This window comes from Tetrao urogallus, assembly GCF_951394365.1.
Source record: "Tetrao urogallus genome assembly, chromosome: 1".
In the NCBI taxonomy this organism is placed as follows: Eukaryota; Metazoa; Chordata; class Aves; order Galliformes; family Phasianidae; genus Tetrao; species Tetrao urogallus.
The window spans coordinates 49,779,006-49,794,302 of NC_136813.1; the positions used below are offsets into that span (position 1 = coordinate 49,779,006).

Here is a 15,297-nt window from a genome sequence, read left to right on the forward strand (position 1 = left end):
ATTATCCTCTCTTAAGTAAGTAGTTGTCAGGGTCTTTTGGCCATGGCAATAACTTACTGCTAATAAAGATTTTCCATGAAAACACAAGGTTTTATCAGAGTCAAAGCCACAGCCTCTACTTCTGCATCTCTACATGCAGTTCCTGTTCATAACCGCTGTACATAGAAACTGCTGTCTGCTATACTGACCTGTTCGGCAAAAAGGATAGAGCAAATATGCATTTTTGTAAATGTCTATGCACAAGCAGTTTTTCTATTTACGAGCAGTAGAAACTCCAGATTAGAAACTCTAACCTGATCTTCTGAAATGCTCTGCTATCACACTTTGTGCCCAGCAAGCACTTCTGCACAGAAGTATTCTCAAGCGATTTGAGCAAGCAAGGCATGGCTTTGAAATGAGGACATGTAAGACAGTTACCCTTCTTGAAATTAATAGGGAGTGAGTTAGCATTACTCTAATCTGCTTATAAAAAAGATTTCTCTCTTTTTACTAACCAAAAGGTAATATATTTTGTCCAACAGCGCTAGGTTTGTTTTTTATTCCTTTAGTGTCCCCAGCCTCTGACCATACTCTTATCCTGTTCTTTTCCCAAGGAAAAACTGTACACGCACATAAACTTCTCTCATAAACTAAAGAGTCAATGACAAATATGATGAATCTTTCTCTGAAACACCCGTGATGTCAAGCACAATCGTACGTGGTATTCTGAAGAAACAGCAACAACCATAGAGAGTCAAGAATATGCATATACACATGCTTTATTTCCTCAGCTTCTCACATCAGAATCCGCTTGAAATAATACTGAAAAATGACTGGCACCAGGCAACCTCTCAGAGTTTCTCCTCAGAACATGGAAAACATCCCTTTCCATCCCATTAGCTTAGGGATTTTGTGATCTGGACGTAAAACAGGGAGTCTAACACCCTGTGCTTCCTGAATAACATCAGCAAATGCGGTCGCTTTTTCGGCTCTTCCATTAATTACGTTTCCAGTGCATTTTCATTAACTCCTCTGCCGATCCCTGCCGCCAAATGGGTTATTTTTTTAAGAAAAAAAAGGAAATTAAAGAATTGCTGGGCAAATTCTGATCCTCAGCTACTTCTCAGAATCCATTCCCAAAACTCTTGCCCAACTACATTAGTCCAATACAGTTCTACTGAGCACAGACCCTGACAAAATCAAAATGCTTAATTCAGCAGTGAGTACTTTTTTCTTTAGTACTACTACAAATTGTACATTTCCTATTTCATTCTTTGCTCGTATGTTTGGTACTTCATCAGCAGAGATCGCCTGACCAGTATGTATTGATCTTATTCTGCTCACAATCCTCTTAAAAGGCCTTTTTTCCACGGAGGGACACATACATAGAGAGCAAAATAAAAAATTATCAAATATCTTACTGCTTTCAGAATAATAGATTGCAGGAGGCAGATCTCACATCTCAACAGTAAATGCTGCAAACAAATGGCTACTAAAAGAACCAGGAAATGAAAGGCAATTTTGACATCTCCAATACAAACTATATGGATTTCTCTGACCAAGGCCTCTTGCCCCCAAATACCAGAGCAGCCCGCTAATGTTCCCAGGAATATTTCATTTTCAACTCTGTGACCTCTTCTGCTCAGTCAAGTACAACTGCTTGGCTAAAAGTCAATTCAATTCAATTTCAGCAATTTTAATAGCTTTGTGTAACATTTGAACTGTGGGCCCTTCTGAGGAACATGAGTTCTTCAGTAACACAGCTCTTCAGCTTCACATCAGTTACAAGCTTACAAACAATTTGCTGTTTGTTCTTACAATTAAAAATACAGTATTTATCTACTTACTTTTTGGTGGAATTTCTGCATGTTTCACAGTGGCCTCTGCTCCAATTAAGTCAAAACTACGAAAAATAAAAAGCACTACAGTACCAGCTATCCTAAGAAATAAACTACCTTTTGGTAGTAACTTTTCTGGTTACCTTCTTTCCTAGCAGATATGCAAAAAATGCTTTTTAGCCTGTCTTAGGGTTTTGTTTTCCCAGACTGTCCAGAGCTTTGCAACTCTCACATAGAACGCTACTCTCTTACTCGAAATAAACTCTTTACTCCTAATTCTTCAGAACAACATGCTGCTTTGCAGTTCCTCAATTCTAGGACACCTAACAGTGGCCTGACACATTCAGCACCCATACTTTAATTCACCCTCACAGGCCTCTGAACACCATCACATTTCACTGAGTTCAGTCATTCTCTGTTGGTGCATGTAAGCAAGAAAAAAGAAACTTCCTTCTATGATTATTTACTGTGATAAGTGCATGCCGTTCATAATTTACTACATTTTCTCTCCATCTGGAAGGCCTTTTGATTATGACAAATCATCAACACACCACAGCAAATAACTGATACTGAGTCCCCAAGTTCAGACTTCTCTGAGTAAGAAAACTGAAAATTCTTTCTTATGTTAAGTGATGCATGGACAACTTCATAAATTGGATACCAAAGCCAGCAAATTCTCAGTTTCAGAAAGATCTAAAACCTTTATTTTAGCATGAAATGAGTGACTTTCATAATGAGAGCTCTGCTTGTTTAAACATCAGGCTTATTTCAAAATCCAGTGTGAAAAAAACCAGAAGGCAAAGAAGATTGAGGGAAACAACTGTGGAAGAAAATGCAACCACTCAGCACTCTATTCTTCCACAGTGTGGGAACTGCTATTGTCTAGCTCTTGAAAACATTATATTGACATACAAATTTTTACAATTTCAAGAGCGCAACCCAAATTAATAAAAAACTTTAAATGATATAAAGCTGTTATGTAATATAAGACAAAGAGATAACAAGCTTCACAAAGACATTTGACATTCAGTTCCCCACTGAACTCATCTTTTTCTGCCCACATTGAAGCCACTGTGTCTCAAAGAAGGAACTCATCTGGAGTTTTCAAATCAGATGTAGGGTTCCCCACAGCTAGATCACAGCTTCAGATCTCATGAAAAGCACGAAAAAATTGTTATGTTCTGCATGAGATGTACACATAATCCTGGCAGCACATTTTTATGAGATGCTGTCTTTTTTGCTGGAGATAACTCCTTGTCTCACATGTTTGTTTTGGGAATAAATATGCATCATGATTTAACACACACCACTTATATGGCTTAGTAATTCAAATAACCTCAAAGTTTCCCCTTCTCTCCTGAATCAAAAGTAAAATCTCCAGTCCTTTTGCCAAACAGTGAAATCCTACTTTGTTTGTAAGCACACATCCTATCTACACCATATCAGTAGTTAAAGGCAATCTAGAAGATTTGTACTTATCACCATTCTGAACAGGATTGTTACACTCTATGACTGACAGCAGAATTAAAAGATTTCTAGCTACTGTGAAGTATTAGAAATGTTAATGATCTTTGGAAGTTTTCAAAATAACAATGTTTGAGCTACACTAGAGATGTGAAAGAGCACAACAATGTTTAAAAAAAAAGTTTAAAAAGTATAAATAATAATAAAAATTCTCACTTGGGCACCTAAAGCAGAAGTAATACTGTAGAATTATTATTATTTTTTTAATATAAGTTCACTTATGCAAGAGTACTTCTTCGCTATCTTTCAGTGTAAGAAAAGCAAACAAGGAAACACCTTCTAACAGATACAAAGAGCCCAGATGAACAGAATCTCTCTGAAATTTGCATCAGTTAACATAAGAAAAATAAGTAAAGTAGAAGAGCTTCCAGATTACACAGAACTGGAGCACATTAGTGGACTTCCACAAAACTGCTCTGCTTTCTAGTAGCTGAAAACGTAAATGAGAGTAAACCCATAAAGAACACAGAGAAGGTAAAGACACACAAGGAAGCAAGATGACAAGAAGACAGTGAAATTATTTTTTCAATATATATATATTTTTTCCTATGTTAAACACTGGGTTGCATCCTCAAATTTTATTAATAGTCAATACTAAGTAATTATAACCCTAAAATATTTTCAAAGTTACGTTATATTCCCACACCAATTAGTTTCATTACTGAAATGATACCTGTTGCCTTGACACTAACACACAGAGAATGACATCTGCACACAATGATTTCTTAAAAAACTCTACCTATCAATGTAAATAGGAAAAAAAATGAGGTGAGAAAAAGAATTTGGACTGATTTCATAGAGCTGCTCTAGTGAGAACAAACCTGTAGCTTTCCCTAGAGAACTGAAGTCTGTGTAAGTAGGAAACCACCCATACAGATATGAACAATGAGAGTACCTATGCAGTTCATGTGATGCAAGAGACTTATCTTTAAATTCCAAGAAATATGATGACGGGCCCAACGTAAAGACCAGCCATAGTTTTGGCATGATCCCCACTGCTGGTCACTATCAAGAAGACTAATTGGCTGCTGGGATTTAACAATCAAGGCATTCAGCAACCAAGCAACAAAAGGTCAATAAAGGATTGCATTATTCAGTCAAGTGGCTATTCTAAACTCGCAGCTCCTGTATGTTGGTACTGGAGATACCAGTGCAAGCCAAGTCTCATTCTTCTTCCACACCCCTTACAATGACATGGGCACGATAGACAGCTGTGGGTTTTTTTTTTAGCATTGTAATATATAATTTCATTTGAATTCAAAAGAATAAATGCAAAATGGAAAGTATATACAAGTATCAAGTGGCTATGTCTAAAATTAAAGTTAGCTTTCTACAGTGTTAATTTCAACCTTTCCTGAAATTAGAGTTCAAAAGTAACCAGTGAAAAAAATAAACAGTCCTGTTATTTTCCTATTTTCCTGTTAGTTTTAATTGGCCTTTCCTTGTGCACCAGCAGATGCACTGTAGCATACATCTCTGAATTTTAGCTTCATAGCGAAAGTTCGGTGAGATTTCAGCAGTCAACAAGTAACTAAAAAAAGACACACAAAAACAAAGGAGAATAAACTTATTTACTATTTAAACTTCATCACACAGAGCCTTGGGATAAAATCATCATTAAAAAACATTCACTAGAAGGGAAACCCGAAGGTCTCTCCAAGATACATGACTGCTCTGTGTACATGCATGTTATAAAGTACTTGTGGACATTTAGCACAGATTCAATCACTGTTTTGGTTTTTTTTTTGGTCACAACATATTTAGAGATTATATTTTGCACATGCGGAAACACACAAAGAACTATTCTCTTATGAGCACAAACATCTCCTGAAACCATCTCACATGCCTACATACGAAACCTAACTAAACTGAAAGAAAACAAACAAACAAAAAAACTAAAAAAAAAAAAACCACCCCACCTCTCACAGGGATCACAAAATAACAAAGTCATTGTTAAACTAAAAGATACTGGAATTCCTTTTACACACTTTCCCTGACACAATAAATCTTCACACAATAAAATGCAAGGGTCAGTGGTACGGAAACAAGTAACGGCAGTTCCACTCTTTTGCACATATGAAACCAAGTGACCCAAGCTATTATTCCAGTCTGAGGCACTTTTTGTTCCTAATATCCAGATGCAGCAGCTTTTTTTTTCTCCTTTTCTTTCCTTTTTTTTTTAATAAAAAAAAGAAATGACTGTGGACACCTCCTTCACATTTTCCTTTTCTTCAGCATTTTCACTTCATAAAGCTGCAGTCAATGTGTTTTGTGTGTGGTGAGAAGGGAATGGCACATTCAGTGGTGGTCTCAGCCACAGCCTACATTGGTGGCTCAAGTAGTCTCAGGATTAGGTCTTTGTGTGTGATGAAAGGATATGAAAAGTCAGTTATTTAAACGCAGTCAAGCTGTTGATTTTGGGGAGGAAAAAGGTTTTGCAATTCAGTTTTCCTCAATAAATCACTGCCCTTTTCCAAGGACAGCTGCAGATAGTTCACATGTTCACAGTGTTCTCCAAAACCAAAACAAATCATGATTTTTTCCCCCCAGTTCAACACGGGAAGAAATCAAAATTAAGGCGCCATTGCATGAAGTTACTTAAATTCAATAGAAACTGAAGCAGAAAATCATCTTTGTTAAAAGGTAATGAGATTACTGAAGAAAGGGTAAGAGAGTACAGGAAGAAAGAACAACTCTTTAAAATTTATCATTATAATGAACAGAAGAGCAGAAGTCTGATATATACTTCAGCATCCAATAAATATTCTGTTTATAGGCACAGTTTGCAGTTAACAACATATCACCTTGTGCACTCATCCATTGGTGCACTGATGAAGACCACATACCAAAGATGTTTAGCCTCTGCAGATCTATCACAAATGAAAGCTCAGGTACTGAAAAGAAACCTTTGATGAGCCCTCAAAAATGCAGCATCCATACTATCAGGTTCTTGGGAATATCTGGGCTAATGTGCATAAAATACTACCGAATGGATTGGATTTCTAGTACTTTCTCACAAAATTACTTTATTCTATTTCTTAGTTGATCCTCTCTCAAACAAGTACGGGATGTTTTACTAATGCTGCACTGAGCTAGACATTGTTAACCATTTTAACCATGATATTTCAGATTCCAAGCCCCACGCCTATCACTGGAACCTGCATCAACAGAGGTGAAGGCAGGAGGAGGAACAGCAGCTGGTTAAAACACTACAACATCAGCTGGTATTTTCAGAGAATAAGAAAATTAAGTCACAAAATCCCAGTCATTTTAAATGGTACTTGACTTTAGTTCAAAATTTCTTCCTTTCAACTTATAAAGAAGATGATCAAGTTTATATCAAACAGAGAATGCATTTCTGCAATTATTTATATTTGGGTAGCTCTTGGAGGCTGCTGTCAGGCCTGCCTTCTGATTAAACTAAGAAATATATAAATACAGTATACAGATCTAAATGAAGTAGGTGCTCAAATCCTCTTAGAAGAATTTAAAGCACTGTAATGACCCTTATATAAGCAGTGACATACCTGAAGAGACTGCAGGATATGTAAAAATACATAACTCAGAGAAGGAAAAAGAAAGGGAGATGGAGAACTGAGGCTGAGGAGGCTTACAGTACTGAGGTGAGGGGTTAAAAATAAGCAAGCTCACTAGCAAAAATACATCACCATGGCCAAAAAGTTCATTTGGCTTTTTCACTATCTGAATCAAGCTATAAAAAATTAACATCTGATTTTACAAATACATTCCATGCTATATTTAGTAGAAATAAAAACTGTTGTAAAATTGCTTTTTAATTTTCACAAAGAAGTGGTTCAGAAACTTATGGCCAACCAGAATCCAGACCCTTTATAGCAGAACAGGAGAGCATACAATTTGTTCTCTATGTTAATGAGTTCTGAATGGGACCACAAACATAGCACTTAAGATATCTCAGTTAAATTACATAACTTACCTTTGGTTTCTTCTCTGTTGATATGCTTTGCGCTACTCACTGAGTTCTGTTCAAGTGCTACACAGTTACATACACCATAAAAGTGTTTTCATAAAGGAGGCTTACTCCTGATTTATAAATCTTCTGAATATGATATTTTCTGTGAATGGATAGTCAACTGCACGAACAGGACATTTCCCATTAGCTGTTAATGTCCTAAGTTATGATGAAAAAATGAGTGCCTCCTCATAGTGAGGACAGCTTTCTGCCCATCTCTCTAAAGACAGGTATGCAATATTCTGGTGCACTTAAACTTAAAGGAGGGAAGCTATGGACAGAGGGAGAGTTGGTGCTTTGGGAGCTACTGCAAAGCAGCATTCACAAAATCTAACTGGGTTTTCAGAAAAGTACACAAGACCTCTAATGTAATTCTGAGCTTGCCACAAATCTATTTTTTCTTTAACAACTAAATATACAGTAACCATCCACTGACTTGAACATGACTAACTGCTTCTTCTTCATTAATCCAATGAAAGATGCAAAATATTTACTTCCTTTACTTTAAGGAATTAATTTTCATGCAGTATAGCTGTCTAGACTAATCATGCTCATTATGACTGTAGCACAGTGTATAAATCTTATTAGGGACTCAAAAAGAACACTATCAACTTATAGCATTGTCTTAAAGTCTGTATTTAGAGTAATTATGGTGTTCTTAAAACTAGTATATTTTAATTATTAATGTATAGGTACTGAAACGGGTTTGTATTGTAGCTTTTGAGAGCTCAATTAGAATTTGCTTATTTATATATAAATTAAACACTCGCTTGCCAAAATAGTAAAGGGCTGCAGTGCTTCACAATAATCCTAGTAATAATTCAGAAAAAAGAGCACTTCTTCAATGCAAATCCGCTCAAGAAAAGCTTCCACGCACAAAGTAAGATGAACCAGTTACTGCATTGTTTATTAAGTTTCACTTGATTCCTCCTGACAACCATTTAAACAATGAATGTTGGGAAATGTCTCTCAGAGAATCAGCGACAATGGCTGGGATCAGAGCTTTTATATTTAGCTAATACTGTTTTTAGAAAGGAGAAAATATTTCTTCCTGAAGGGATTATAGGAGGTCTTATAAAAGACACCTGCAAACAAAGCAAGCGACAAAAGATCTCTATCATAATTGATAACAGTTATCCTTTGTACAGATCTGCGCTTCTTCAGAAATAAATATTGTATCTTTGCTACTGAATTTCAAAAGACATCAACTAATCAACGAGCTTGCTGATCAAGAATAATAAGTTTTAGAAAACCTGACAAGAAGGAAGTGCTTATGTCTAATGGATAGCAGCCTATTATTGAACAACAGCGAGTTCCTAAGTTTTCTTCTCTGATATCAAAGGGCACAGGCAAGCTTTCAGCCTGTATTCATTTAACACTGTACTGAACATACAACATCTTCGCTTTTTTGTTTTGAAAAAGAAAAGTTTTTGCTTAAAATACAAAATTTCGCATTTTAACTTTGCCCCTTTTTTTTTCCCTCCTATTTTTGACAGTTTCTTAGTAGCCTAGTTAAAAAAAAAAATTAAACAGCGTGAGGGGAAATGTTTGTAACATGCAGTTTACACTACAAGCTTTGAAGAAGAAAGCAATCACGTATAATGCAGCAGCTTCTACACCTTTATCACAGATCAGTTATATTTTGTAAGCATGTACTGCCTGGACTGTGTGTACACTGGTCAAATAAACAGGCTTCCCAATTCCCCAGTTCTCATGTACTTTGCATACAGGTTACCTCCTTTCCCAGCTTGCTTTTGGAACAAAGCAGTTGTCTCTCTCAGAATAAAAACTGTGTCATTCTCAAGACAATTTGCTTCAGGGTCTGCTCCCAAAAGAAAATATGGACAAGACCACACCAGCTTTGGGTCCCTTCTGTTTACATGGAGTTCTCTAGCATTTTCCCAGCAAATTTTGCATCCTCAGACAACCTCACATGCCTTAAAACCACATGCCAGGGCATGCAAAACACCCACTCAGTTTCTTGCTATAAACACATCACGCAAGTGGGCTGCAACACAACCCTCACACTATTATACATGCACTAAACTAAAGAACTAAATGAACTAAAGAAAAAGGTTAATCTTTTTATCTCAAGATTTAAGGCCCAGAGGATGCTCTGGCCAAGAGTGGTATGTAGTACACACGTTGTCCAGTCTGCTGTAAAGAAGACAAATGTGTGGAAACTCTTCTGCGTTGCTTGGCCTAAGGGCCAAGGACTTGTATGCAGAAAAAATGTTTTTGACTTTGTGGAAGTAACCCCTATGTTAAAAGAGAAGAGGACAAGGATTGCACAACAGCCTGATGCCTGATCTTCCAGCCAAAAGGAAAGGCACTTACATATTGTCCCAAGAGAGCTGAAATAAAGTACAATATTCTGTCTAAATGATTGTTAATGAGACTGAAGAAAATTTGTAATCTTTGTAAACTGTAGAAAATGGGTAGTGTACTAAAAAAAATGTTGATATTTCATTTTCAGGAAATAATTTATCAAGGCCTTAACATAGGCATTTGAATTCTTCATATTTGCTATGAGCAACTGTAACCCACCCACCCACCCCCACACACACAAAACTACCCAAGAGCAAAACAGCACTTGCTTTAATTGTCAGGTAAAGCACAGTGCCCTCCTTTATTCCCCAAAATAGCATCACGCGCTATAAAGCTTGAAAAACAACTGCATATTTCAATTCTAAGAGCTTAACTACAGTAGGACAGCTCTTTGGAATCTTTTATTTTTTTCCCCCTGTTCTTGAGTTCAGCATTAACAATGTATTTAGTCTTGCTTTTATGAACCTGCAATGTCTTTGGTTTAATTTTAAAGAAGTCAAAGCAAAGTTGAAATCCTGATTGAGAGAGGAAGAAAAGTTAGCAATCACACCTTAATAAACATTTCTGATTGAAATATTACAGGGCTGATCCACTAAGTGGATCCAGAAGATCCACTAAGCCATTTCTTTTGTCTAGCTTCCATGACTCTGTCTGTTCTGTGATTCAAGTTCCTTTGATACAGTACAATCAATCCTTTTGTTGTGTTATGCTTTCCACAGAGTTTTATAAGGAGGATTAACAGAAACTGCAACAGAAAAATTACCTTGGTGTCATATATAATCCTTTCATCATCATTGAAACCTCAGTGCTTTGTCCATCTTTTTTTGTCTGTAGTAACTTATTTCACTTGTTCCTATTAAGGCTATTATATTCACCTTATTACTACTAATCTTTTCTTTGTAAATAGCCACACCTATTTTAATCCAAAATGGTGTGGTAAGCATTTGATTCTTTGTGGAAGTAGACACATAATTAGGTTAATCTGTGCTATCTTTTCATGTGAGTTGATTGTTTCTTTACTATGGACATATTTCTTATAACAGCAATAAGCTTGCCAGATTGCTTGGAGGCAAATCAGGAGCAATTTACCAAGCATGTAGCTACTATGAGCTGAAATCCTGACATAATAGCAAGCTGTGTATAGCCACTCCTACCTGCCAGTTATTACTCATGTTAGCTTTTTACTGACACACTGAATTTCAACCACACCTTTCTTTCACAAACAAGCACTTTCCTTAAACTAAACTACATCTGTAATAAACAGTTCATTTTCTCTGAAGCCAACAGGAATCTAAATTCAGAATGCAGTTTAGAAGCAAATGAATTACCTGCACAAAATCCAAAAATGTCAATGGAAGCAAGTCGTCCAGATGGCCAATATCTTTTGAGAAACGATTTAAGATTCTTCCTACAGAAGTTGAGTTGGAAAAGGAAAAAAAAAAAAAAAGGTAAATATTGTTCCTTAAAAGATAAAAATACCTTAAACTATACTTAACAATCAAATAGAAGCAGCTGGTATCTAAAAAGACACCTTCTGAAACCACCATGGAAGACCTTTTACAACCAGTGCAATGTATTTTGAGAAGAATACTTTTTAAGAAATGCTTTTATTTAAACATAAAAGATTTACTACAAAACTGATGTTGTTCTTTTCTGGCAGTTCAGGCTAATAGTTCAACAGAACATAATAGGTGAAACTTTATATATTCAGTCTGTGCACATAAAGGGGATTGAAGTATTGGCACCCTAATACAAGTTTCATCAAGTAACATCAGCCAGAATCTGCTTCTGGCCTTGAGTGAAATTCACTAGTGCATGCATGTCTTAGATAGATCACAGTTGATCTAACTGATCCTTTTTAGTATTTCTGTTCTCACCCCTCCTTTGTGAATCCAAACAGCAGGCATTTCTCAAATAAAATTTAAGGTAGATTTCTGTTTGTGCAGCTTTACGTTTAGATTTATTCAACACCTTGACAACACTGCTCTTCATTAAAAGGAATAAAACAATTTTTAATCTGCTGTCACTGAAGCATTTACACCCTTCTATTTTTCCAAGTTCTACATGAGTGAAAAAAAATCAGTAAGAGCAATAGCTCTTTAATAATTAAAGTCACAACACTGCCACCCATAAGTGGATTAGTATCTTTCTCTATTAATTGATATTTCGACTCTACAGGAAAGAAACTAAGCTAAGGATGGGAATCTGTCTGTTATAGGGTGTGCAATGCCCATACATGCATTCACATTGCTTTTTTATCTACGTATATCTTGATTCAATTATTACTTCTAACTGGTACAAACACATTCTCTGCATTGGCAACAAAAGACTTTTTTTCCCTTTTCAAAGGAGCTCATTAAACTGAAAGTAGTTAAGTTTTAAATTTCCATGGAGTGCACTGGAGACATAATTCAGAGACAACGGCATAAACAGAAGCAACTTCTGTAGCAACCATCATTCTATTTTTCAGTTGATGGCCGTCTGAGAATTACAGATTTTGTTGCGTAACATTGATTTCTTTTTGAAAGGAATTTTCGTTCCACACCAACCAATATGCAAAATCCTCCTCAGGGCTGGGACTCCAAAGATTCTGTTGGCAAACAGCTTGTTCTGCAGTACTCCAGTCCAAAGGCAGTTACGTCAAGCATCAACTTAGCATGAATCCTATTTTGGTGCACTGCACATGCAGAGAAAGGGTAACAGCAGCACAAGATTCAGCAAAATATATTTCATAATATTTCTACTAGAAAAGGCAGCTAGTGATTTTACTTATTTCACGATGGAACAGATCCATTAGAAGGAACTCCACGAAAACTTTTTTAAGTTTCCTTTTCCTTTGTCTTCCTTACATTGGGATTTTGCCCATGGAAGAGTATGCACACCCTGCACACATGCTTGAGATAAGACTTTTTAACATCTCTAAACATTGCATTCCAGGATATTTCCCAAAGATCCACGACTTCATTGGTCATTATCCACAGGGGTGCAATGATTCCTTTGGGCAAAGCTTTCCTTAGCAGCTTGTCCCAGAGAGCAGATGAGAGAAAGAACACGGCACAGTGGTTGGACTCAGGTAGATATTGGCTTTCTTTCTCCATCTTTGCCTCTTGTCTCCTGAGCTACTTTGTTTTATGTTACAGAGCAAAGGGCAGAGAAAAGGGCAGAGAAAAGGGAGGTAGCAGCACCCAGCCCCTTTGTGAATCACCATCAGGGGTGCTGACAACAGCCTGGCCCTGTCCCACAGCCTGGAATCTGTGCCCAAATTCAGTTTTACAATCTTCCATCACCTTTTAAACACAAATAAGTTTTATGTGCCATGGTTACAGAGGACTGTCAGCCTCATACAGACTGTCAGCTGCTCTGTAAAGAATCTCTAACACAGCTGCTGGTTGCAGCTGCTATGTGGCTACCCACAGATACGGCATGGCTTGGGTCACTACCAGCATCCTCAGGAAGCAAGCAGTGCCTACCTCACCCCCATGCTCTGACCTGTGGAAGAGCATATCCTAACTTGTTCCTAGGAAAGTGCTGTGTTCATGCTTGATTTGGATAGTGAGGACAAGTCCTTAAGGGCTAGAGGAGAGAAACCAGCACAAAATGCTCACTGACTGTCAGAAGCATTTAACTCTTTTGTAGCTTCACTTCCAACAGGATCCTCGAGTTCAGTTCTCATTTTTTCTCCCTGCCTTAGATTTGAAGAAAGGCCAATTAACGTTCCTCAAGGAGGAACTCTGCAGAGGTTGAGTTTAGGTTTGGGCAAATTTTTTTGGAAGCTGTGACCATTCTCAATGATTTCCTGAAGTTTCATTTTTGCAACTAAGACTTTCAGGCTGCAAGCATGATACAGATCTGTATCAGTACTTCTAGCTGATAAGAAAGCAACACAGATACAAATGAGAAGTTCCTAATGTTTGCATTCATCCTTAACACCAGGGGAGGTTGTGACAACGTTCTCTTTTACAGCAACATCTGGTGAAGCTGTTTGAGGAGTACGGTCACAATATTCCTCTGGTCTTCCACTCTCTTCCATATATCCACTAACAACCAATTACTCAAGTTCCTGTGAGTAATTAAGTTTCTCATTAATTGCCAAAGCTGTATTTTTGGCAATTGCCTTTAAGCACTGTTACATTTAACAATTTCATTCAGTGCTTCCACAGACTACGTTTTGACAGAGCTACAAGCTGCCACTAGGAAAGTGGAAATTACTCTGACGTTATCAATAAAACATGAAAACATCTTTTAATCTGCCTAATCCTCTTTACAATGTAAATACAGTAATTCTGTAAAATGACATGAACTAAAATACGAGTGAGCAGAAGAAATGGTATATAAAAGATGTAACTTGAGAACAGTGGAACCTTTTACAGTCCACCTCATACAATTACAGCAATTTAAACACTGGGGACATGATTCAGCTGGTTCACAAATAAGTACTTAGGTGAATCTCTGGCAGCAGAATGTTACTGCTTGTGAATTTTCAAGTTACTGGAAAAAAAGTTGTCCATGGTCTATTTAGTGTTTGCACATAGTAATTCCAGAAAACAGCACCTGAAGTCATTAAGATTAAAAAAATGCCCTGCTTCTTGCTAAGAGGTCTCTTTCTCTCATAATGCCACTGTTATTCCAGTGACTACTTTCATGACTTCAAAAAGGAAGCAACATAGTTCTATTTTTGTGATGCTGGTTTTCAGTAATATTACCCTGCTGACTGTGTAAGAGAAGACACAGGCCCTGAAAATTTATTTCAGATCCTGTTCATAAAGATATAACTGCACTGGCATTTTATTCAGCGTGTTCAGCACAGAAGGCGGCTACGGTAACCCACTAAAGCAAGCAAATTCCAGCACCAGATAGCAGAGAGCAGCGTAGCTCCAAGCAGAAGTGCGATACTTTGGAAACATCCACAAAATGCCCTGTAGCCATCATGATGTTGCACTGAGAACGATTGCTAAATTTACAAGGATGTCTGCAAGTAAATGAGGTCTATTTTGCAAGGTATGGAGAAACAACTGTCTCTACTTATGGGAAGCACAGCAAATCAGTGGCTTAGTTATGCATTATTAACCATGCAAGAGAAAACCTTCCAGATATGAAAATAACAGTAGTCATTTTCAGTCAGGATTCAAAATGCTTACAGTTACTACCACAGTTTCTACCTGCATTTGCAAAGCTAGCTTTTAGAGATGGCACTTTCGACTAAAGAAACTGTTGCACCTGCTATTCAGGAAGGACAAGGTTTGTACAAGGTATACTAAAACAAAATGCAATTTCCCCTCCAAAGCTTTTAACATCCTGCTCTTCCAAATTCAGACTATCAACATCACCATACAATACCTAACACTTAAGAAAGACAACATACATTGTGATCATTTCTGTGACACAGATAGATGCTGTGAGACAGTATTTCTTACACCTAATCAGCTCACAAAAATCTTCCAGCTCACCTAATGCTTGTCCCTTTTATTGATGTCACTGAAATTCAGTTTAAGTTTCAAAAGGAAAAAGGAAATACTAAATACAGAATTTGCAAGGCAATTGAAATTTCATGAAAAGGCTACAGAATAAAAAAAAAACCTCTTGAAAACAACAACACAAGAACTGAGCATGCTGATGTCACAACAGCACCCAAATTTG

General features: G+C 37.0%; 1 protein-coding gene across 2 annotated transcripts in view; it reads right to left on the bottom strand.

Annotated features, from left to right (window-relative positions):
* The window catches only part of ABCC4 (ATP binding cassette subfamily C member 4 (PEL blood group)), a gene marked incomplete at both ends in the record, with an annotated part of 148,825 nt that overhangs the window by 51,921 nt on the left and 81,607 nt on the right, over positions 1-15,297 (bottom strand). For both annotated transcript variants that reach the window (XM_079536324.1, XM_079536323.1), the window contains one exon: positions 10,989-11,068. In XM_079536324.1, coding sequence (XP_079392450.1) covers positions 10,989-11,068 — 80 coding nt within the window. The remainder of the gene's footprint in view (positions 1-10,988; positions 11,069-15,297) is intronic.